This window comes from Hydractinia symbiolongicarpus, chromosome 4 (assembly GCF_029227915.1).
Source record: "Hydractinia symbiolongicarpus strain clone_291-10 chromosome 4, HSymV2.1, whole genome shotgun sequence".
Classification (NCBI taxonomy): domain Eukaryota; kingdom Metazoa; phylum Cnidaria; class Hydrozoa; order Anthoathecata; family Hydractiniidae; genus Hydractinia; species Hydractinia symbiolongicarpus.
Genome location: NC_079878.1, coordinates 1,865,646 through 1,891,738, shown reverse-complemented (window position 1 = coordinate 1,891,738; position 26,093 = coordinate 1,865,646). Strand labels below are relative to the sequence as shown.

At 32.3% G+C, this 26,093-nt stretch overlaps 2 protein-coding genes and 1 long non-coding RNA gene across 7 annotated transcripts in view; 2 read left to right on the top strand and 1 right to left on the bottom strand.

The window, feature by feature from the left end:
- The window catches only part of LOC130640811 (uncharacterized), a 42,421-nt gene extending 30,763 nt beyond the window's left edge, over positions 1 to 11,658 (bottom strand). For 4 of the 5 annotated variants that reach the window (XM_057447371.1, XM_057447374.1, XM_057447372.1 and 1 more), the window contains exons 1-2: positions 11,229 to 11,658; positions 10,217 to 10,355 (exon numbers count right to left, since the gene is read on the bottom strand). The gene's annotated coding sequence lies outside the window, so the exon portion shown is untranslated. The remainder of the gene's footprint in view (positions 1 to 10,216; positions 10,356 to 11,228) is intronic. The other variant, XM_057447373.1, reaches the window with a different exon arrangement.
- LOC130640815 (ubiquinone/menaquinone biosynthesis C-methyltransferase UbiE-like) lies at positions 37 to 930 on the top strand. Its single transcript, XM_057447377.1, has one exon. It carries the CDS (start codon positions 244 to 246, stop codon positions 604 to 606), a length of 363 nt encoding a protein of 120 aa, XP_057303360.1. The 5' UTR covers positions 37 to 243; the 3' UTR covers positions 607 to 930.
- Positions 11,659 to 15,242: 3,584 nt separating the features above from the next.
- LOC130640816 (uncharacterized) overlaps positions 15,243 to 26,093 on the top strand; it is a 28,469-nt gene continuing 17,618 nt past the window's right edge. Inside the window, exons 1-2 of the long non-coding RNA XR_008982390.1 lie at positions 15,243 to 15,482; positions 17,028 to 17,097. This is a non-coding gene — a long non-coding RNA (uncharacterized LOC130640816). The remainder of the gene's footprint in view (positions 15,483 to 17,027; positions 17,098 to 26,093) is intronic.

Here is a 26,093-nt window from a genome sequence, read left to right as displayed (position 1 = left end):
AAATGTTTTTAAAAGACGCTAAATAAACATCTTAACTTAATAACTTGATTCTGCAACGCGACTTTGGTAATACATTGAAGTGGTCAAAAAGCAATAGATAATAACAAGTAAAAAAATGGCTGACTTTGCCACATTGTCGCACAATGTTGATGCAGACTTAGAAAAATACAGAGCGGCTGATAACATATAACATACGACAAATGGGCAAACGAATATGACAACGTTCTTTTGCCAAGTCGCGCAATGGCGATAAACGACTTCGCTGCGCAATTACTGAGAAGCAAAGTAGAAGACAACGAAGTCAAAATCCTTGATGTTGCATGTGGTACGGGTTTAACTGGTGTTGCGTTGCAAAATATGGGTTACAAGATTATTGATGGCATAGATTTATCGAACGAAATGCTTCGAAAGGCAAAGGAAAGAAATATTTATCGCAACCTAAAACAGTGCTGCATAAATGAGAAGGATACGTTGCCGCATAATAATGACTCCTATGACATTGTCACCTGCATAGGAGGTATTGCGAAAAAAACAATTTCCATTAAACATGCGCTACGTGATTTTGTTCGGGTTACGAAGCCAGGGGGTACTGTGCTTATACAGTGAATGATATTCACAACGAGAGGAGTTGTTTTGAATCGCACGGGAGAGCTATAACTGCACTGAAATGCGAATTGGTATTAATGGAGCAAAGGTTTTATTACATAAAAGATAACAAGGAAGTCAATTGTTATTTCTGTATGATTAAAGTTTTGTAAAGAGAAGAAATGTGTCAGTTAATGTGTTTATTTTTCTTTCGCAAATAATCCGCTAATACCACGTCCATTCGGGGGTACCAGCGGATAATTCGTTACTTATTTCTTATGTGGCGAATAGATCGCTAATATGTCAACTTCGAAATAACGTGATTTCTACTTTTTATTTCGTAAAAACTTGTCAGACGAAATGTCACATATGAGAATGTTTTGTATAGTTATATATAACCTCGTATATATAACTATACATACTTATACGTATATATAACCTCGTTCCCACTCTTTTTTAATAATATTATAATGGGATATCTTAAAAGGTAAAAAAGAACCCCGGGGATGAAGGTTTTATTAATAATGATATTCGAAAATAGTATTGTACTCTAAATTATGTTGTCTTCACACAAAGTCAAGTTAGAGTTGCAACAATAGAACTTAAACAATATTTTGCAATATTTTTTCAAAAAACACATGGAAGTTTTGTAAATAGATAAACATAACATTTACCGACCACAATGACGGAGTAGGATGTCTATGTAAACACAAGAGAATTATTCTAAAAATAACAAAAAAAAAATGTTGGAGACTCAGGAGTTTTTTCTTTCTTTATATACTAGTCGATGGCCCGTGGAAGAATCCACGGATTAGCCCGTCCTTTTTATACTGCATTGCGTGCGGAGGAGGCGCAGAGACAGACAGGCAAAGTGGACAAAGATATATCACATTTAGTATTAGCGCATTTTAAAATTAAATTTCGTGTTTCTGTTACGGGACGCAGCTTTCGCGGACACACAGAATACGGCTATTATTATAGAGATTGTAAATACCCGCCTGACACTTTGGATACCAAACAGAACAAGTAAGAAACCATCCTCCGAATGACTCAGAATAGCAATTGCCCACTCTGCACCCCGGTTGCTAATGAGGGTGCTTTTTAATAGTGTGATAATTAGTGACTAGTTATTCTATAGCTTTAAACCTGCAGTCTGGGCAAAGGCAACAGTAGGCGCTACCTAGCTAACTTTTCTTATTTTAATCTACCTATCAGGAAATATAAATTTTCTTATCTGTTGTGTCTTAATGATCAATTTACATGATTTCGACTAAATACTCTCAAAGTTGGCAATATTTCCCAACTAAATAGATAGTTTTGAAAATGTATAGGTAAGGTAAGCAGCGTTTAAAATCTACAAGTCATACTTTCTAGCACGTAGCAAATAGAACATTTCGAAGGTTTAAATATAATCAAAAACATACGTCCTATTTCTTTGAAAACACTCACCTACTGCCTTGTCTCAAAATATTTTGCGAGGACTTTATTCCATAAAATACACACATATTGGCACCAGGAGAATTTTTGGAAACAAATGGTCAACAATGTAGGAAGCTATTGTCACCTTTTTAAGAATAATTTACGTTTCTATTAACGTTGATTGGCATCATAAAATTTTCCCCACCAGGTCGCCGTTCCCTCCACCTACGATGGTTCACTTTAAACACTTCTTTTTAGTTTTTTGAACACGTGTATTTCGCACTTAACACTTCAATGAATGAGGCCAAAAATTCTGGTTCTTAATCTCACCTCCGTGGTCTGTATATTTTTTTCACTTGGCTAACACGTACTCCATTTACCAACAGCTTTATATTGTGCGGTACATGTGCATGAATAAAATAATATCACGAATCAATTCAGCTCAGTAGCATAGTAGATAATTTTACGGTAACAATGAACACAATAAATGGCAAAATGGCTGCGTACAGAATCTTCAAAATCATGACAGTGTCCACCAAGCAAACTACGTGTTTTCTTTTTTACAAGAATGTGCTATATAAGAATATCAAGATAAGATTTTAGGTTAAAAACAGTATGTCTCTTGTTTAGACCAATAGAAGAATAAGAATAATGACCAGTCTGATTAGAATTTTGATATTGTTATAGAAAAAAAATGTGTATTGAAAAAGATAAAAGAATGCTTTAAATGGAATAACGCAATGTATTTTTATCTAAAGTAAATATATGATCCACTAATATAGTAGCCAGGAGATCCAGCGTAATTTTTCTTACCACCAGGAAATTGAAGTAGTTAGGGTGGAAAAAATTACGCTGGGTCTCAAACCATTATTCTGCGGCTAAAATCTCCCCGCGCTTTTTGATTGGCTAATTCTGTTGTTCTCTGCTCACGTGTGTATTAAAAGGCCCTTTTCATACCGAATATTCCAGCTAGTGGTTTAACTCACCCTAGAAAACATTAGTATTCTACAAAGTTTTTATCAGAGTCAGATTTGGCCAAGCTTGGTAAACAACTCACAGGCAAATTAAAATAGCCTCCGAAAACGATTAGTCACATTTTTCAATTCAAACTCGGGGTTTCTGCTGAGTCATTCGTTCGCGTCTAAGATTTTGTTTGAGAGAAACTCATTTTATCAACTCGAAGAAGAAAGCTTAGTTAACTAGGTTACTAATATAGACAATTTTTTGGGAGATTTAACAATTACTAAGAACACCTAATCTATTTTATTGCCGGAAGCCGGTATGTCTTTCATGCAAAAACTGAGTAATCCAAATCCAGCTCTATCACTATTGCGGACGAGAATTTGGTCTGGGGAATTTTTTAAGTTCATGGGAGAGAAGTTTTTCGAACGCAAGTTTGATAAAATGGTACGGCTATTACAACGAAAGAAAGACTAATGTTTTCATAATAAAATTTTTCTTAGATATGTATAAAGACCTTAAATATACACATAAAACTTTGCAGACGACAACAACAACACACTATACCAAAGAAGTTTGTTATAAATACCACTTTTGTTTACATTTTTGGGAGTGCTAAATTATTTGTAATTGAGTATTTTTACACATTTGCGAAACGGGAGGCTAAAATTAAAAAAAAGGAATATATTTCTCTTTACTGTGATAGTCACGGTCAATACCATAGTCTATGAAAACAAGTTGAAAATCAAAATAGCAAAAATGTTGCACATCGTTTAAAAGCACGTATTAAAGCATGCATCGACGTAAATTAAGAAAAGTATGTCAGAAAATTATTCCCCAGTGCACGTTTTACCACGAAATAAAAAAAGCAACAAACAGGAACTTGGTTGTTTGTGAAAAAAGACGCTTAGAACGTAAGGAAAGTTAATTATGGTTAACCGCGACAATAGATTAAGATTATAAACAGCATCATGTTTTTCCTTCTAAAAATTGAAGGAATTTTTGACATCATTAATGCAATATTTTTCAACATAAATTTTAAGTATTTTCAAGATGACTTTCCATACTCATTCCCAATTAAAAAATGCATTGAAGTAAGCTTTCAACAGAAAGGTAGGCTTTTCTTTTTTTAAAAAACACAACATATCAATTTTAAAATTTTACAAACATAATCAACCAGCTAATACTCCGCAGCTAGATTAAATACACTTTGATGTCGGATGAAGCCAGGTAATCGGCGATAAAAAATGCACTGGTTACACTTACGTGATGAACAGTGATGGAAATACACGTTAAGTAAAATCCACAAGAGAGAATTTAGGAAACAGCATAATACTTTATCAGTAAAAAAAGTCGGAAAAAAAATTAGTCATCAAAATTAAAAAGTAGGCAAAAATATAAGTCACTTGGACAAAATTTAGTCAGTTTTGCCGACTAAATTTTTGAATTTAGTCACTTTTTGCCGACTAAATTTTTAAATTAAGTTACTTTTTGCCGACCAATTTCCAGACAAAAATGATTTTTTTGTCTGGAAAGGGTTTTTTCTTAAAACAAAACAACAACAAAAATAATTATAGGTATAAAAAAAGTTTAAGTTTAGTCAATTTCAAGAATAATTGCGTACAACTGATAAACAATTAGCAACAACAAAAAAAAAGGGGGTCAGCAAAAAATTTGAGTTTGTAAAAAATCAGCAAAAAATGGAGTTTTACAAAAAAATAAAAAATAAAGAAATCGGCAAAAAAATTTCGTCAGAAAAAAAGTCGGCAAAAAAGTTGGGTTGGAAAAAAAATTCTGGCAAAAATGTTTGGTCGGTAATAAAAAAATCAGCAAAAATTTTAGTCGGCAAGCAATATTAGTCATCTAGCCAAAATTTAGTCACTTTTTGCCGACTTTTTTTTACCCATAAGGTACTACAATTACCTATTTGACATTTAAGGCCTATCAAAGCAAACTAAAATCTGCAGTCCTTTGACATTCTTTAACTAGTTTATAATGTCTATAATAAAATGAGCGCTTTCTGCACGATACCCATAACGTTTTTCTTTCACCTAATTTTGTTTGGATTGTACTTTTACAATGTTTTTTAACGGATTTACTTTTGGCATATTACCTTACCTCATAAAGGGCTAATATTTTTGCCGACTTTTTAATTTTGGCGACTAATTTTTTTGCCGACTTTTTTTACCGATAAGGTATGCGTACTATATGCTCTGTCCAGTTCCCACAAAATGGCGCGAAAGTTTTTTTTAGATTCTGAGCGTTAAAGAACATTCCTCTAGTAATACTTTCTTTCAGGGATAGGCAGTGTGTTATTAAACACAGTTGAATAGGTAAGTGCCATACGCTTTTCCTGTATTGATTTGATGTTACAATGTAGGAATAATACCAGAACAGAGCATGTTTGTATTTTTAAAAATTATATAGAGGAAAATATTCAGCTATTTTAATGAAATTTTTGTTTCACCACTCATTTGCTTTGTAGCGTGGCGATGTGAGGTCTCCTTCTATTTAATTCCAGTGCGGTTCTCTTAATGCAGTAAAAGGAGTTTTATTGGCTACTACAGGTTGTCATTGGAAATCAATTAGACATTAACAACGCGTTTTTCAGTCAACTTGTCATAAATAACAAATATCATAAAGTGGAAGAAGTATTGATAAAATACCACAATTGGTGTTTCCTAAATTGTTGTTTCCATTGCATGGCACAACAAAATTGCAGACAAATTAGGCGCCTAAATTGAGAATTGTTGATAAGGATAATCAAAGATGAAATTTTTACCTTAATTTTTCCTTATCACCTGTTTACACATGACTCACCATGTGCTAAAGCTACGTAAAAGTCATTAAATTTTGTTCTCTAAAACGCTGTACTTTAAAAATTAATACCGAACATTTTTTACTTCCCCGGGTCTAAAAACGGGAAAGATAGAATATTTATCACATGAACGGGCTTTAGCTGTCAAATCGATAATAATCCTTACTATTGTTTAGTTTTTGCAAATCAGGTCCGATGCTAGTTATGCGGTAAAAAAATTCAATCGTTCTGGAGCAGATAATCACGTGTCCACGGTGCCTTAACATCTATCTCGGACACCAGATTGCCCTGCCGTTGATCAATTTCTACAATCAACTGTTCATTTAGTCCGAGGCATCGTAAATGTGCTTAGAACTTGCTTCAGCGAGTTGTTTCTGCCCGTGATAGGATTAGGGTCGTTTTACTGTTAATCGAATGCTACTAAAGCTTATAAATATTGTAAAAATGAAAAAAAAATCGTTTTACCACAAAAAAAATACTAAAACAACGGACGAATATAATTTTTTTATCGAGCGTCGACTGTACCATGTCTTTATTGCTAATTTTTTAGACGTTGCGGCATGACGTTAATGCATTTAGCTGACGTCAGCAGCATTTTAAAACTAACGAAACCATTGTATTGCACTTTTAAGTTTGAGGCCAAATAAGTTTCAAACGGCTGGAAATGACTGTCATCATTACCTGCGTGGATGAGTTCCTAAAGCTGGCTCAACCCACCCGTTTCGAAACAGAAAAGTTGATGACGTCATCAAAAAAGTGACCAACCCTAATATTTACATAACTGCTCGTCACAAGCTGCATTTTTTCTGATAAGCGTTTCCAACATTTGTTAGAAACGCTGTATATCGCTGTATATCAACGTCTCATTGCTGAAGTCATCTAAATTTAAATGATGGATCTTTTCCATTGTTTTCTGCCTGAATGAAATATTTACAGGGCTTGTCAATTCGGTAACGGAAATTCTTTCCTATGTTCTATAAAGTAAAGTTCTTTGTATAAATCACATGAATATTTAGTTTTTTGTAATGCCGCAAAATTAACACAAAGTCGCTGACAAAAAATAAAATACAAATTGGAGCATAAGAAATGCGGAAGGTCAAAGTTTCCACCTTTTTTCCATGCTCTTCCGCAGTTTTTTTTATTACCATTGATACAGCAAGAGGTTTTTGCAAAGGAATTATTTAAAAACTAGTCGATAAAGCCCGTGGAAAATTCCGCTAACGCAGAATAAAAAATAAAAAAGAAGCGTCATTTGAGTTTTGATGACATCAGCAACCCATCCATAAAAAAGAATAAAATTAAAACCTTGTTTTGTGTAGAGCTTAAACTGCTGATCAAGAAAATGTATATGATCATGTGCTTTTGGTCAGCGGTTAATAAGATATAACGGTTTAAAAACTTTGCTGACGTCAGCAATGTCCTATCAAAACCCCCTAAAAATCTTAAAATTTTTTATACCTGTTGCCTTCATTGTATAGATCTTGAAACGCTGATCGAGAAAATGTATAGGATCATGTACTTTTGACAAACTGTTGCAGAGATATTAGGGTTTGAAGGTTTTTTGATGACGTCATCAACCCGTCCATTCCAAAATGAATTCGGAGACCTATGTTTGGAAAACTTACCCAAATTGGTCCCAGGTGGTCCCTAGTTTCCGACAAGGTGAAAAAACATTGAGGTCATCACCTCTTTTCCAAGTTATTAGACCTCAAAATTTTAAGTGCACTGTAATGTGTTCATCAACTTAATATAGGATATTGTCATTAAAGTAGTAGACACAGAACTGGCGTATATATAGACTAGTCGATAAAGCCCGCGGAGAAACCCACTTAGGGATAAGGTCAATAAAAAAAGTTGTTTTAGAGTGCAGTGCAGATAAGAAAATTCGCGAAATTTGTTTATTCTTTGTGTTTAATGTGTAAAGGTTGAACAATGGGCAAAAGAATGTACAGGATCATATGTTCTCGACAAACGCCTAAGGAGATATCAGGGATTAAAAATTTGCTGACGTCAGCAATGACCCGTCAAGACCCAAAATATTTTTTTTAGAATTTTGTATACCTGTTGCCTTCATCGTATAGATCTTAAAAAGCTGATTAGGGGCTATTAAAACTGTTGTATATGGAATTTATTTATGATAAACTTAGTATGAGAAATAAATTTTTAGTCTTCAAGTTTCGAAATATTTTGTTAGGTACCTGACTATTTACACGTGTTTAGCATCTTTTAAGTTAAGTTGCACCCTAACCTTAACTAAACCTCAGTTTTAACCTTCAGATAGATTAGGACAGAATATTGCGAGTGAAAAACTACTAAAACAAGTATTTCGTCGTCCTCAGAACCTCTTTTCGCGTTTTTGATATCGCCCCATCCCCGATATTAATGACTGAAGATATCACATTATATTCAAGAAATATTGTGGCTGAAGAACGTCTAGGATATATTCACAAACTACATGTTATTGATACTCCAATACAGTCAGTCTATCATTACCCAGTCATAGCTAAAATAGTCAAGCATGCTCCAACACAGATGTAAAAAGCTTACTACATTTAAACGTTAGAATCCAACACAAACTCAAAAATTCCCTGCTGCTGGGTACTTAAAGTTTAGCCAGGTAATAATGACCTATCACATTATAGTTAGGTAACAGTATCATAAACATAAAGCTGTAGCTAACTAATTTATAGCAAGTTTCTTGCGTAAGCATAGGCTATGCGATAGGTAGCTAGTGCATAACATTAATAAAGTTAGGGACTGTTAATACGGAAGCGGGCTAGCTCGGCTGGGCGGAATATCGCTACCACCAAGAAACACATACAAAAATAAAAATGTGTTTATATAAAAACCAACCCAGTCCTTGTTTTTACCGAGATCTTGGCTAGGCGGGATGAAAATTTTCCATATAAACAGGCTGGCCCAGCCAGGCAGACTAATTCACTTTATGTTTAGGCATGGTCAAGATTATTTTATTTGTAAAAAGCGTTTTTTTTCCTTTGCAGGAATGCCAAAAATATTGAAGCTTTAACTTTGTTGTCTATTTATGCAATTATTGGTGAAAATAAAATTATATTATATGCATTGGAACAATAAATTTATAAAAACGCTCCTGAAATATAAGATTATCACCAAATTTTATTGTTGTGTATTTATCGTTATTTTTACAAAAAAAGCATTATTTTCAGCTTTTTTATGGATTACACTTTTTTTTTCATTTCAACATTTCTTGTAATTTTAATTTCCTTTAGGACGCGATAAAAAATATAAGGACAAATTTTCGTGACTACTTTCAGCCTGCATAACCGGGGCAACTCACCTCATATGACCGTAACAAAATATCACTCCGTCTAACCGGGCCATATGAACGCTGCATATATGTGCCTCATATGAACACCCCCCCCCCCAAAAAAAAAAAAAAAAAAAAAAATACATAAATAAAAAATAATGAATGAAGCTTTTAAGAACAAAAATTTCATAATGTGATGCCAACCATACCAAACGGCTATGATCTACACGGTTAGTCTGGTATAACTATGTGGAAAATTCTCTTGATTATTAAAATAATTGAAATGTTGTTAGACTCTTTAACAAGACAGAGCGGAAATCATAATCAAACTGTGAGATCTGTTTTGCCAAATCATAACGCAAATTATCGATTTTGCTACCACCCCAGTATGGGGCGGCAATTTAAATTTCCTTTACAGATAAGGTAAATTTCAAAATATATTTATGAAATCAACAATGAGTATAGTTTAGCAAGTTTTTCCAAAAAACACAAGCAAAAACATTTGAGGCTCCTGAGCTAAAATTTAGACGTTCTTATAAAAAAGCCACATTTTTGTGTCCGAATTTTCCGGGTCTTGTGGACATATTTAAGATATGCGAGTGATGCCACAAATTAATTTGATATTGATCAAGAGAAAGTTTAACAAGTTTTAATATTGGTTACAATAGAGGTTTATGGGATATGAAAGATTTTGCATTACAGGTAATTGACTACTGATAATTAAGTGTGACTTGGTATTCCGAAAAATATTTTTTGTATCGATTAAAATGTGATAAACCGTAATATTTAATTTTTTAAAAAATAATTTTTAAAAAAATAAGTAACAGGGGTTACTGCTCGGGAAGAGTCTGCAAATTGTGTAATTTCAATAAGCGGCAGAAAAGCTAGCTAACAGGTTGTGCTCGTCAAAGTCGAGCAATTTTTTTTTGGTTTAGCTACCATTTCTTGCATCATTTCGCAAAAGAAGGTTTGGATACAGGAAATGTAAATGGTTGTAGAAAGTTGTATATTTACTGTATAAGTTGTAAGGTTTCCAGCTTTTATCAACTTTTATATGAACATTTTAACTATGTAATTTATGTTACGTAAAAGTAAAAAAAAAAAATATCTTCAGTGCATTAAAAAAACTCAAATACAAAAAAACTTACTTTTTCGGCTTAAGAAGAGGCGAACTTCATTGTGGGACGGCGGCTGTATAAAAGTTGATTATGCCAGCGTTGATTTGGAAGACCAGACTGTATTATTATTCAATTTTACATATAAGATCAAGCATGATAGAAGAAAATCCTAAATAAAGACCAGGAATGTTTTAATATTGAAAATATTCGTAGAGTAATAATAAATTTGATGCTTTTTACAGAAAAAAACAGTGAATGTTTACCTAAAACTTTGCAGAAAGACAAAATGGTAGACACAAAAGATAAAACAGTCTGTCATAAATACAAAGTTTTTGTTCATCTTAATGAGAGCTGATTTTTTTATAATTGAAAACTTTAGCACATTTCCCAAGCGGGTGGCTTTATTAAAATGAAATGGATAGCTTCTCCTTATTGTGTTAGCCACGGTCAATTCCTACAAAATAATACGATTTCGCAGTATTAGCTAACCATTGTTTAAATGAATGTTTGTTTTCTACAACGCTCTTATTAAGAATTAAAAAAAAAAGAAAATAAACTGTTATGAATTAAACTGGCTCTGACCATGAAGAAAAGTAAAATAATTTTTTTGTGAAATATTTTGAAAAAAAAAAGGTACAATTCCTTTACATATGTTCTTAGTAGGGTTACTGGCAATAACATATTAAATTCTCATGTCATGAGACTAATCATTGCTTCTGAAAAAAAGAAATATAATAATCAAAATGGTTACGGTCAAAGCCTTAAATTCACGTTGTTAACTTTCTTTTTTCAACACAGAAAATATGCGATATCTGTGAAGAGGTGTATTAAAGGGGCTAAAAAATGGTTTTTGGTTTTCGACTTTAGTGATCAACACGAAATTCGAGCTAATGATGGTGGAAAAGTTTATGATCACTGAGGAACAAAACAACATCTTAAATCATATTAAATATCTTATTGGGCATCCAAATATAATTGAAAATGACAGAATAGTTCCCTACATATATTGGATATCCATAATTTATTCGATATAAGCACTTACCTTGCTTTCAACTCAAGTTTTCTAAAGAAATAAACTTTAAACGTTTTAAACTAGCTAGCTATATTCTTTCAATTTTTGCATGGAAACATAACTTTATTGTACATAAAGCCAGTCGAAGCAACAACAAAGACGTTAAAATCTTTTTAGAGGTATTAAATACCTTCTTAAAGCTAGTAACAGTTTTTTTGAACAAATACAGCTCTTCGTGTTTTCTTTTTCCCTCCTCAAAACAAACTTTTGAATTACTAGTATTTACTATATTTTACGGTCTGTAGCTTATTTTACCATGAAAAAGAATATTAAAGGAAAATTATTCTGTTTTTAGAAAATAAGAATAAAAAAGTATCAAATTAAGTTATTAAGATTATTAAGACGTCTATGTAGCTCCTAAGTGTGTATAATTTTCTGCACCTTGACCTTTTAAGTGGTCCGTTTATTACACGTATTTGTCAAAAATTGCGAGGTGTGGGACTATTGAATTGTTTCGTAACCTCTGTAAACAAGAAAAACTTAAAAATCAAAATAGCAGAAATGATAAATAACCAGTGACGAACAATTCTTATTATTTTTCTCACTCACTGAAAAAATAACTGAGTAAAGTTAAGGTAAAAATTTGAAATCAATATAAAGATGAAGCCACAATATTGAGCATTCGATTTGTTATTCAATGTTTCTGGTCTGCAAATTTGACTCCATCTCATCACAACAAACGTTATCATTTAAAGCTGCTATTATGTTGTGGAAAAGGAACTTAAAACATAAAAAAATATTGTGGGTCATGACAAATATTTCTAAAGTTCAAGAAAGTTTAAACAATGGCTGTAAATGCTTTTACTACTTGAGTCAAAGATCTTAATTTTGATGTTTACTGATAAGTACATTTAAAATCTACTTATTTTCACCCCATACAGCCATGATAATTCTGCAAAAATTTTCTAGGAAGTTATACAGACACTTACTTGTTCTTCACTTGTCAAGGACGCTGTATTTTCTTTGTTATGTTTTTAACGCTTGAGTTTAGATACCTTTGTTTCAAACTGAGTTATTATTTGTTTATCCTGAAATTCTATTAGTGATGAATTCTTTTAAGGAGAATATTTTTCAGCAAAATGTGGTAACGTGTGATGAGATATTATTGAGATATACTTATACATAAGATGATCTAGCTCAATTTAGCTCACTAGCTTTGATATTTTACAAATCTAGTACATCTTTTGGAAAAAAAAGTGTAATAATTTGTTATAAGCAATGAGGTTGATAAGACTAGGTTTCAGATTGGGCCAAAAAATTCTCATCTTGATTATCAACCTTCAGTCTTTATATCTACGCTACGATCCCTTTCCTTCCCTCCGCTAGAAACCTTCCGAGTTGAACTATGGCGAAGTTTTTAAAATATACTGCGTTTAAACTGTTGGTAAAATGATAACAGGTGTTAAGAACGACTAGCTAAGACACTTGTGATCAAGAAAGGCCATAACAATCTGAAGCTTGGCCCAAGTGATTAGACATTAATCTAACTATCGTTTATCATCAGCTACTTGTTTATTTTTTTTTTTAAGTAGAAAAGTTTTTAAGTAGGAATTGATGCAGGACATAATATACATAACGAAAGAGAAAAAAGATCTGAAAAAATCATGTTGGCAATTTTTTTGGTCAACTTAAACTGATGTACTATTTGATATATCCATAAACAAGGATGTGTGTGAAGTGTCTTGAACTTTTGTAAACATTGCTGGAACATTTATTACTTTGTGGGGTACACAAAGCTATAGCCATTTTGTGGCGGTGTCATTCAAGTAGCAAGCTACATGAGCACAAACACCGCGTCTCAATCATAAATCTTTATTAAAATTAAAAATATTTTCTGAAATTTTTACAACTTTTTTTTTTTTTTATCTTGTTTAGCACCATGTTGGGTGGAATGCCTAATTTTGACACTATTTCACATGCACGTCAATAGTTTTTGCTTGTCGAACAGACTGTGAGGATTTTGTGAGGAAAATAATTTATAAAACATATAACAATAAAAACAACAATAACAGAAAAATTAGATTAAACGGAAAAAAAATTAAGATGATTTATAAACTGAGAAAGTTTCCTTGAATTTTGCATAGTTCTTATAAAATTGAGTCTGCAAGCGCTTAACTTTTACAATACAGAAAATGCAGACATAATGTTAATAGTCTAAAAAAAACTCATGAAAAAAAACACTTTACTACCAGTGAAGTGACTACCTTCTAAATAAGTTTATGTAATTCTAAAAGTACAAATTTACAGATTTTGTTGCTCCGAGAGATACAACTTTGAGTTCGTATTGTTGACTTTATTATTACTACTGTTACTACTATTATTTACCTAGGATAGCCTCTTTCAATTCCTATTGATACTGTTATCAAAGGAGTCCTGCAGATGAAGTCCTAGTGCATTTAAAGCTCCCATTTGAGATACAGAAAACCGTGCAAGCACAACATCCGCTTAACTGGACCACCACCTAAGATATCAATCCTATTTTCATGTTTATTTTAAGGAGAAAGAATTGTTCACACTTTTATAGTATGTAACATGACCTGGCCGGGGTTTGAACCCACAACCTTCAGCGTTGAAGGCGGACGCTCTACCACAAGGCCACCAGTCGATTTTAACAGCAGTTGAATTTCTGGTTTTAAAAATACTATTTCTGTTTGCGAGTTGTGTACATATTATACTTTTGCACAGCATGATTTATATTGTTATGCTAGTGACTTGCAAAAGTGCTCTGACATTAATAAGTCTGCCCCGTTGCGATTTGAAACGTTCTCTTATCAAGTAAAGTTTTGAACAAAGAGTCAGTACGAGTCCAAATTACAAGAATTTACCCTAAGCATTTATTTCCACAAAATTTGCATAAAGCGTCACAGTTTGGTTGACCTTGAAAGTAAGTGTTAGCAGAAATTTATGTCTAGGCTAAAAGAAGAAACATTTAAAAGTCACATAGTAAACTTGTATAAAAAAGTAATAAATCTTGGTTAAATATAGTTAATTGTCCCCTTTGCAGCTACAGCCGTCTTCAGGTTTTAAAAATTTACAGGCGGGAAAATTGCTATTTTTAGATACAAGATATAAACATGAGAATTTTTTCTATAGAATATTCTAGAGTTATAGTTATGTTTCTATTCAAGCGCATTTTATGATCTTCCCAGATTAAAGGGATTTTTTACATCTACATTTTAGCTAACTTTTTGCAGATAGAAATATCGTTGATACATTCATCAGATTTCTTTTGCTATATTCAGGCATACATTTTTTTGTCCGCTTTATAATTTAAATACTTGCGGCTGGCGTTAATCCTCCCTTTTCTAACCACACCTGCCATTGTAAATTAGCATAAAATTGCTGTGGTAAATGGTTAAATACTAATAAACTTTAAAATTTCATCATAGGCATAATAAAATGATGAAACAGCAGAATAATAACCTCTTTTGCCCACATGGACCTATTCATTAATTATAAAAAAACTTTAAGTTGAAAAATATACCCATTAAACATTTACTTGACACACGAAAAAGCAATAGTTTTACCAAATTACCTGCAATATTCCACTAAATAAATCAGATTTTCATGTAGTTTTTCAAGGACAACTCCATGGAGTACTTCACGGATCCAATAATATTACTTTAAGCCATTACACTATTTAATGTGTTACGCTATCCTCGATAAGTGATATGATGCTATTCTTCACACTTTAGTGGTTTCACCATCATTGAAATATAGCAAACGTAAGTCTGTCTCTGCATGATTTTATAGTAGTATTACGGGCACGAAATACGAAATAGGTTATGCAATTTATAATTTTTATCGACTTTGTTGCGACAATCGAATACATGTATATCTCTTTGGGACTCACGACTAATTTAATAAGAATAAAACCATTTTGTAACCTCCACAGGACATCGCTTGAACTTTTTACATGCCATTTTATTGTTTGCGAATTTTAAATCTGGCAGTAAATCGATTTCAATCTTTTAATCGTCCAAGTTGGATCGACAATAAAAGTTGAAGAATATTAGAAAAGTTCCTCAAGTAACGTTTACTCTTGTTTGAATCAAAATATATGTTTTACGTTTATTTTTTCATGTAACAAGAGAATGTAATTGATTGATAATGACATAGTAATTGTGTAATGTAAACCTTTTGTGCTTTCTTTAGAAAAAAATAAAAAAATACTTGCTTTAACTGCGTACAATTAATAATGGCGAAGTCACAAGTGAAATTAAGGTGATATTTTCAAGCTACAATCCTGGCCAATATATAATGGAATTCCTTCTTGTTGGACTGAAGAAACCTGCCCCCTCCCCCCCTTAAGCAGTGTTGACTTTGGCTGTTCCAAATGCTCAAAATTTAACACAAATGTGGCTGTTCCTTGAATGCTCAAAATTTAACACAAATCAACATTGTGTATGGGGGTAGGGGGGAAGGACAGCTAAAATCCAATAGTTTTGGCCACTATTGTAGTCATTGACAACACAGGAATTCTAGTTGTCGTTGTGTCATTTTAAATCAATGCTCTTTAAGGACTAATTTTGTAGTCATTTCTGATAATCACCTGTCACGTAAATGATTGAATCACGCAAATGATTGAATTGGCCATTAATCATATTTTTGAAAAGATGACTTTATATTAATAATAAATAAAGGTATGGGCAAGCTCAGTTTTTCTGGAAAAGTTAAGATTTTTATCTTTGCCAGCTTTTGTTATTTTATACAATTGGAAGTGACTCCACAGCCGCCCCCATGGCAGTAAAAAAAAAAGATTTTGGTCCTTTAATTGGGCAAAACAATGCTTAAGACTACATCTAAGCGTCCGACAGCTGAGAACAAAAAACGTTGGCATTTTCTTATGTCCTGTTTGCAATGCTTTTAGAAATATAAGGTAAAGGCAACATATCAAAATCGTGTTTTAGGCGGACAAATTTTCGCGAAAAAAAGATAAAAATGGCAAAGATTTGATAAGATTTCCTAAAAGTTTTTGCACGTTGATTGCTCTGATTAAAGTACTATACAACTGAAACGTTTACTTTCCTCCTGATTAATGAAACACAAAAGAAAGCTTGTTCAACACACATAAAGCGTCTGAAAGAGATAGACAAAATTTAGTCCTCTTCAACGTTAAAACTTTCTTGAATTCTGCTTCGTAAGGCTATGGGGCAATGGCCTTTTCATACAAAATTATTACTTCAGAACTAACAACGTAGATTATTTTTATGGTTTTACAATCGAAACAAAAACTTAGTCAGACTTTTCAAGCTTTTTATAAATTTCTTTCACAGATAAAAATTGATGTATAAAACATATTAGCATCTATCTGACAGTACTGGCACGCGATGTCGAAAGTGGAAATATTTAGGGGAAAACCTTTTTTTTTTTAAAGAAAACGTACAGAAAAAGTTTTGTGATACATTTCTTGATAAAAATGAGTATTTTAAAAAAGATTTTCCTGTTAACGAGCTCGACAACACTCCTTTTTTGGTGTTGAATGAGTAGCACAAAAAAGTGTTTGCATTGTAGATTTGTTTTCTGTAATTAAACCAGATATCTCATTGTCGGTTTTTATGGACATTGAATTAAGAATCTTCGTAGGTAATAAAATGAAATACTTGAGGTTATGAAAGAAATATTTACACTTGATTTGAAACATTAAAACTGAGATCTAGGCATTACTGTTGTTTCTTTCGTAAAAAATGTTTTAATTAATTAAAGTATTGTTGAAAATTATTGTGAATGCTTATATAAAATTTTGTTTAATATTTGTTTCATTTGTAGTTGACGACGGGAAATGCTGGTCCAATCGAAGCACAAAAAAAGATATTTCTATCTTGCACAACTTAGACTGGTAAAAAACAAATAGGAACCCTTTATTTAGCTTCTAAGTAAACAAATAAGAATTAGAAACGCGATTTCCAAATAATATGCAACCAATTTTTACTTGACTAATGTTGCAGAATCTGTTAAGAGAAGTTTTATAATATAGCTAAGATCTAGCTACATACTTCATTTGCATTTATGTGAAAGTAGGAATAACCTCTAATGTTGTTGTTTATATTTAAGCTACGAAATAACAAAGCAATGCCAGTAAATTTTAAGAATGCTGTAAAATTACGTCAGCAATACCTATTTTATATCAACGCCTACCATCCCGCCCCTTCTCTTCCCGAACAACTTCATCTAGAATGCGGGATATAGGTTAGGGGACTTGCTCCAGTAAAAAGAAAATATTTTAACATAAACTTAACAAGTTTACAGATCTTCTAAATACTAAAGTTAATATCTGAACTTACTGTTTTAATGCGGACATGAACTTAATTAAAAGCAACTCTTTTAAACACTAATGCTGCCTGAAAACAAACTCAGTTCATTTTTAAGTGGTGATAAATTCGCTGTACCTGGAATATAAAAAGATACAAATTTACTTTTGCAAACAATATTGGTTATTTATATTTCTTCGAAATAAATTATAATTATCATGTAGCTGAGTTTTTCTCTCACTTAGATTGGCTGATGCTTTATTTTATTTGCTGCCAAAAAACGAGGTTAATTTTTAATTATTTTTTAATTCTACATTGTAAAAAGCTTATATTGGCTTAATTCGTTGAGCAAAGTTATTGTTTTTCTGAAAAACGTGATCTTGTCAAGAAATTGATTCCAAAATTTTATTCTCAAGTAAAACATTTTTTTTTTAAAGGATCATAAATATTCACAGTTCATTTATTCTTTTGTTTGCATACAGCTTGAAGAAAGAAATACGGATATACATGTATTTCTTCCTCGTATAGTCATGAGAGAGCCAGGAGAATGTTTAGCACCTCTGTGAGTTTTAATACATTTAAAGGTAAACGCGTTTAAGAAGCCTCGCGTTTAAATTTGATAATACACCTTTCCCGAATTTATTTTCTTTGATGTGCCGCAGCTCTTTCTCAACTTTTTTAAAGAAAATGAATGTAATTTTCGAAATCCTCACATAAAAATTGATAAATCGTGATATTTTTATATTCATACATTAAACAAACAACCTGCTACAACAGTTTTTAAATTTTGTACTAAGTAACCTTTGCTCGAAGATGAGGCTTATTAGTACAAGTCGAAAATTAAGAACGCTTTGACCGTAACAATGATGCCACCAAAGCAGCACTTTTCAATGTCGGATTAAGTTGAAAATTTTTACATCAACCAATTAACCAATGCTGAAAATGATGTTAACGTAAAAACATCAAAATTCCAAAATTTTAAAAAACATGTAATTCGGAAAACGTGTATTTAAATAAGAAAATTTATTATAAACAAAATTAATCGATCACAAATATCATCTTACAATAACTTTATTCAGTGTTGAACACAGAACTTTAAGAAGCATGGCTTTTATTGAATAATAGTCTACTGAGTATACAATGATTCATGCCCCGTATATATGATAAACTAGTTATCGCTCTTTTTCTGCAAAATATATCGTCATATTTTTTCGTAAAATACTTTCGATATTTTTCTTGCACTGAGCAATAACGACTACATATACTCTGCAACAAAATAATAATAAGAGAGAGCTGGATGCTAGAATAGCACTTAAAAATCCACATACATTTTACTTTGGTGGAGCTTTTATGTTTGTGAACCTTATAGTAGGGTCAGACGGAGAACACTTTTAACTGTCGTCCTTGCGTATTAATTAGGTTTATTCCAGAATAATATTAATTATTGCATTCACACTGTGTTGACTAGTGAGCTAGACAAAGACGAGACAGAATTAGTGACTACTTGCTATGCACTGCTCATATGCATTTCAAAGCCATGTTTTTATGATCATATGAAAAATTTGATGATGTTCATGCAGGTTTAAGACTTTTAGGTTCAAAATTATCCCTACACTCATCTTAATAAGTTTTTCTAACAAAGTAAAGTTAAAAATGCTTAACTTAATTTCTAAATCCTTTTAAATAACTTTTTGCCAGAAAAGCTTGTCAGATAAACTTAAAATCATGCAAATATAGCATATCCGCAGAACACAATTTGATAATGTATTCGTAAACTATATTTAAAGTAATTTCTGAAAACCGGCCGAAATAAAAGTGAAACACCATGATTGATTATTGTCTTAGTTAGGCAACTACATAATCCTTGATTATAAGTCAAGTCAAGTTAGAGTCAACTTAGAGCCTGATTATATGAGACGAGTTGACTCGGTGTTGGACCGGTTGGTGGGTTAACCCGTTTGAAAAAATTACATACTATATGGGAAAAGTCAACCCGGGTCAAGACCTACACTGCTGCCGGGTTGAAAAAAAATGCGCATAATTTTTTAAAAATGGCGGATGCTAGATGTAAACAAAGAAGCGAAATTGTAATTATAATTATAATTAAGCATTTTGGTCGCCAATAGTTTGTTATTCCAAATCCAAAGTGTTCTGTATTTGTCAGTGCTTCGAAGAAATTGCCTAATACAGAACATATTGACATATTTTTTTACAAAACGAAAAATCTCTTAAAACGTTTGAAACACCACCAGGGAAATCCACGTAAGCTGCTCTACAAGTTCTGAAATTCATTTAAACCTCTTGTTTGCTACCATTATTGTTTTTCTTCTGTTTTGGATCGCAAAGCGCATGCTCTTCTTTTTCTCGGCAAAGTGATATTATATGAACCGAGTCATCCCACCTAACCAGCCCGTCCCGGGTTGAAAAAACGAGCCAGCTCGCCTAGACGGGTTGACTCACCTTACAATGTAAAACATTTTTAGTAGAGATCTGCCATTATGCCGAGCTGTGTAATTTTATCATGCTGAGCATGTGGCGAGCCAACTCGCCTCATATAATCTGGCTCTTAAATGCGCAAATGTGTGTTTACTTATCTTGTAAGTAAAATTAAAGGGGGTAAATATTGAATTCTAGAAGCAACAAAGGTTTAGAATTGTCCATTTTAATTAATAATGCCATATTACCCAACACATTACCCACTCTTCAAGTAAGTGCTTTGTACGATGTAAAAAAAATCACTTGCCAGTTTTATAGTAATGTTTCTATGGATTACCTTATTCCATGAAATTAAGGAGTCATGAAATTAACGCGGTTTTTTAAAATTCGCGTTAATTTAATGACCGTTAATTTCATGACTCGTTAATTAAGATACTATTAATTCGGTAACTTTTTTATAATATGTTAAAGCCTAAAAACATAAAAAAAACATTTTTTTTTCCAAATTTCTACTATTTCCTGCTCATCGGACGATAGTTCAACGCAGTCTTTTTAAAAATAGCTTTTGTATAACCACCATACCCTGATACAAGTGAAAAATAAACTGGAATCACTTTTCTTTAAATTTGTAAATTTTTAACATCGTAAACTTTTATTTCGATCTTCCGAACCGCCTTGTAATAGAGGAGACCGATTCACTACTGTGCATTTGGCTGTTGCCGTAATTTTTGCATATTCTCAAATTCGCGTTAGTTAAATGAATTTTTGAAAACAACCTTGCTCAACCGCGTTAATTAAATGCCTTTTTCAAAATAATTTCATTGAACTGCATTAATTTCATGACATGCAATGTTTTGAAAAAACTCTACATAACTAGAGCGAAGTTAACTTAAATCTTGATGGAAGAACAGTTTAGTATTACATTAGAATTTATAACTCTTCATTACTTTTCAAACAACAGTTAGACAATATTGAACTTGGTGGTGGTTACGTTAGAAATGCCATGATTAGTTTTTTTTAACAAATGACAAATTTCCATATTTTGACGTTTGCAATATTTTCATGTCAGTTTAATTCATGATATACGCCCCATGTTGCACGATATACGCCCTATATTGCATGATATACGCCCTATGTTATATAATATACGCCCTATGTTGCAAATAAAGAAGAACTATGTATATTTCCCGGAAAACATCAGGGTCATTTTTTTGATCTTGTGAGGTAGCCAATCAGTTTTATATGGATGTTTTGTATGTTTTAAATTACCTTGACAAGTTACGCGTTGGCTACAGAAAATGCAAATAATAAAAGCAAAGAATAACTTGCATACTTCTCGGAAAACATCAGGGTCATTTTTTTAATCTTCTCAGTTAGCAAATCAGTAGGTTTTAAATTACTTTGGCATGTTACGTGTTGCTACAGAAAGTGTAAATAAATGTAGTTTATATGAGGGAATATAAGATCTCAAGGTTAATTAGCTTTTACTTTCTTGTAAATTAGGTGTCTACAAAACGTTTTAATAAGCTCCATACCCATAATTTCCGAAGAATGGCGGGTAATGAACGATCACTGAAAAGGTCAAAGTATAAGTAAATATATTTTCCTTTCGTAGTGTGCAGTTATACAGAGTACGGAGTATAACTTCGTATAGCGACATGTTTACTCCGCATAGACGAAAAAATATTTAGTACAAAAAGCTGTGAGCGGCGCAGACAGCTTTAAGAGTATAATGCCGACACTGGTTTGGCTAGACATTAGCGAATGTAAGTCGAAGTCTAAACTAAGTATTCTTATTAAAAATTTACTCTAGGCTATTCCAGTTTAGAAAATCGTGCCTAAAACAAGCAAATAATTTGTGCAAGAAGAAAAAAGAAATATTAGACAAACGTTAGTATTAGTAGAAGTGCCAGTTGTCAACTTTTTTTTGGAAATAATTTAAAACAGTCATATATTTGCAATATTTCACTTTCAGAACATTCGTTGGCAGACGTATAGCTAAACCAAACTCTAGCAATTTTACGGAGTATTCCTCCGTATAGAAACCACACTCCGTACGTCACATATACACACTGTAGAACCATATAGACGTGTAGACAACCTGCTTATGAATAATTAATTTTTTATGATGAATTTAGTACTTTTTCATTTTTATTTTCTACAAAAAGAAAAATCTTCCTTTTTAAAAATATATTAAATATCATGTAGGGAGCCTTTCTGTAATTGTTAATTATATTTAGATGCCGAATATAATATTTAGAATGATTTAAGTTGTTGTTTTTGTTTTCAGTGATCATAAACTTTACCACCGCCATTAGCTTGACTTTCATGTGAGTCACTAAAGTCGAAAACCAACAGCGTTTCGTAGCCCCTTTAAAGCTAGTCTCTTACATGGTTAATGCCTCCGTGTTAATTTTTTTTAAATCAGTTGTGATTTTCTTGGACAACGCGCTCTATCAATTAAATAATGTTGTGGGATTACCTGGAAATTAACAGCCGAGTCATATTTTGCTTAACCCACTTACATAACATTTTCATTGTAAGTTCTCAAAATGCCCTACCCATTTTACGGAAAAAGGCTATCACAATCATTACTTCTCTTACTTAAACTATAACCATTTCTATTACTTTAAAATTCTTGTTAAATTTAATCTGGAAAACCCGCTTTTTAATTAAGATTCTGATGAGAACTGTTGCATATTTTTGCGATTCACAGCAATATATTTTGCAAAATCATCAACTTTCGCTTGCTTTTTCGCTTGCCAATTACTTTTGCTTTGAGCTGATTTTCTCGTGAGCTTTCAAGAAATTCGTAATTAAGGTATAAATGACATTGTGGCAATATGTTGTGTAACTTTTGACGAACACTGTTCGCGGACTTTTCGTTATTTGAGTAAATACGTTTTAGTTTTTAGACTGACTCTTTTTTGACCTTTCTTTGTTGTTTTTGTTTGTATGGTTTTCACAATGTGAAAAGATGAATTTCTAATTAAATGCCCCGAAAATTAGTTCCCACGAAATTAAGATTTTTTTTCTTTTTTAAAAATAAATGATATTCATGAAAACGTAACAAATTCATAGCTTTAAGAATTATTAAAATAACTTAATAAATTAAATTTGATAAACCAAGAGCCAAGTTTCAAATAGTACACCTTTATGGTGGCCGAGGAGTGTCAACGCATAAAATGAATTCGAGAAGGAAAAATGTAAAGTGAAACATATTCTATAACGCAACTGATGACATTTGTCGGCCAACATCGTGGCCGATTAGTTTGACAATTTTTTTCGGTACCGTCAAATTTAATTTCAAAGGAAAAACAAAATTTGAAATGATTTTAATTTTAAAACTTGAAACGCAACTGATGACATTTCTCGGCCAACATCGTGGCCAAGGAGTGTCACAAATTTTTTCAGTACCATCAAATATTTCACAATAAAAATTTGTTTTCATCTTACCGTTTTCAGCTGTCCTCGTGCTTTCGGTTTTCACACCGGCTGACCTCGTGGTATAAATAAGAATAAATAAACACTGGGTAAGGGGGGGGGGGGGGGGGGGAGTGGTAACTTTTTATTGTGTTCTTTTTACTGAAAATAGTAAGCATATTCTATGTATTGACCCCCTTTTTTCTTCCTTCATGAAGTAAAATAACGTCAAGTTTTAGTTAGCTTCCGCCTCTGCTATGGATATTTTTATATGTGAGTATAATAATAAATGATAAGAAGTGACGATGTCTTGGAAAAACGACATATGCTTGATAAGATAAATAAGATATCGGATGTAATCAAAAATCTTAATAATTCAAACTCGTCAGAGAAGAACTCGTCAGAAAAACTTAACACTTAAAAGACTTGGGTGTTGGGCCGCCAAAGAAGTCATCGTATTGCCCTCCTGCTGCTTCTATAATAGTTTAAAAAAATCTTCAAATCTTCTCAAAATAGCATCATTCAGTCTAAGGTTTGCTAGTGGGTATACTCCACAGTTACAACAGTTGAAATTGGATAGTTAAACCTAAACATTTTTACTTTTTCTTTAAACCTTCAGCATCTTCATGTATATTCACCAAGAATCGACTTTACCATGGCTTTTGTAATATCTTTTGAATTTACGGTAACGACAAATTTTATCATTGGGAACTTATTAGACGATAAATTTGTATTTTCACTTTTTTTGCACCATGACACTGTTAGGCCACGTCGCTGGCCGAATAGTGTCATCACTTTATAATGACTTTTACTTTGAACTTAAGTTTGAATTTTGTTTTCATTTTTAACTTAACTTTGACTTTGACATTTATTTTAGATTTTAATTCGTCTTTGCAAAATTCATTTTACGCGTTGACACTCCTCGGCCACCATACACCTTTTCGAATTAGTCTTTTTTTGTGCCGTTGCTATTCTTGAATATTTTTACACAAAATGAATGTGATTTTTGACATCCTTACCCGAAACTTGATAAAATGTGAAATCTTCAGACTCTTTCAGCAAACAAGTAACCTCTTACAACAGGTTTTATAACTTTGTCTTAACAAAACTCTGCTTGAAACCAAGGCTTATTAGTACAAGTAGAAAATGAAGAAGATTTTGGCTGTAACATTAACACTACCAAAACAACATTTTCACTTGTCGAATTAAGTTAAAAATTTACACACGCACCAATTCAATGATATGAATATGATCCTAAAGTAAAAAGATCAAAATCCTAGAATTTTAAAAAGCATGTAATCCAGGAAACATGCATTGCAACCTCGCACATGAGATATGAATTATCAGCCTAGATATTGATCAACTTGGTAGTACATCATTGAACATATATTTTTGATAAATATAGCTATAAAAATAGCTGTTGCATTTTAAGTAGAAGTTATCATGAATCTTTTGGCATTCGACGTACGCAGGTTAAAGAGTTTAATTGTCAGTGTTCACAGCGAACTTAGGATTTAGGTTGTTAACTTAACTTCAACCGGTATATGTTTTTGCCAGGCGTCAACATGATCTGTTTCCCCCAATTTTCCGGGCTTTTGTGAGGATGGCGTAGATTTTCTTATTAAGCGGGCGTTGCAAAAACTGTAAGCAACACATTTACACTGTTTATCCGGCCTACACAAGTTATGAATTAGAACTTGTGTAGACCGGCATTGAGTAATGCTGTTTAACTATTTTGAGATTTGTCCAATAACAGTTATTAAAAGAGACAGGATTGTAGTTGTAAGTATTTTATAGCTCATGTGAAAGTAATTTTCATTTGAAATTATCTAAGTTGTCTAACACAGACAGAATATTTCGTGACATCTCAAATGATAGGTTTCACAAACTGTTGTCTCCTTCATGTCTTATAGCAATTTTTAGTGCAATAGTGGAAAGCTTTTTCTGGTGGCATTATTCTTGTGTTGATAAATTGTAATTTTTAGCTATTCCATCACATCACTGTAGGTCATTTTTATTAGCTAGTTACTTTTTGTTCTTGGCTTTTTATTGAGCTTCTCAAAAGAATTCCATTCTCAGAATATGAACCATAGACGGTGAAACTAATTTCATGAGAAAAATTAAAAAAATACTTTCCCTCTGCAATCACGTATTTTCTCCTCTTTGTAAATTTAAGTACGCGGCTCCACCATATAAAAATAAATACTCTGTGCTGCATGCACAATTTACTTCACAAAAAAAAACTAATTCAAAAAAACCTAAAGTCAATTAATTTGGTTTTTTCCTTACAAGGATGGAGAAAAAATTATTGGCGTCTTGATATTATTTACTAGCAATAAAAACTAAAACAACTTTCACCGCCTTGCACATTAACGGTTTCGTTGCATTCTTTGCATATCGTTAGCACACGTAAATTAAAACGAGAAGGTAATTTATTATATTAATACATTTACGTGGTTTGGCTTGCGTAAGAAAGAAGTAATCAATGCAGATAGTGGTCTATCAAGAACTGTAAAATTAGCTATCCGATTTTAAGTTACTTTTCATTCCCGCTTCTTTTTTTAATTGACATTCTTTAAAGCCCTGGTTTTGGTACACAAGGAGCTTTATAGAATAAAACTGCATGAAGCTAAAAACTAAACTAAGGTTTACATTAGCAATCTAAACCTTATAGAGGGGGAACGTTATTCCGTGACGCATTTTTTATTGTTTGAGGTTGTCCAAA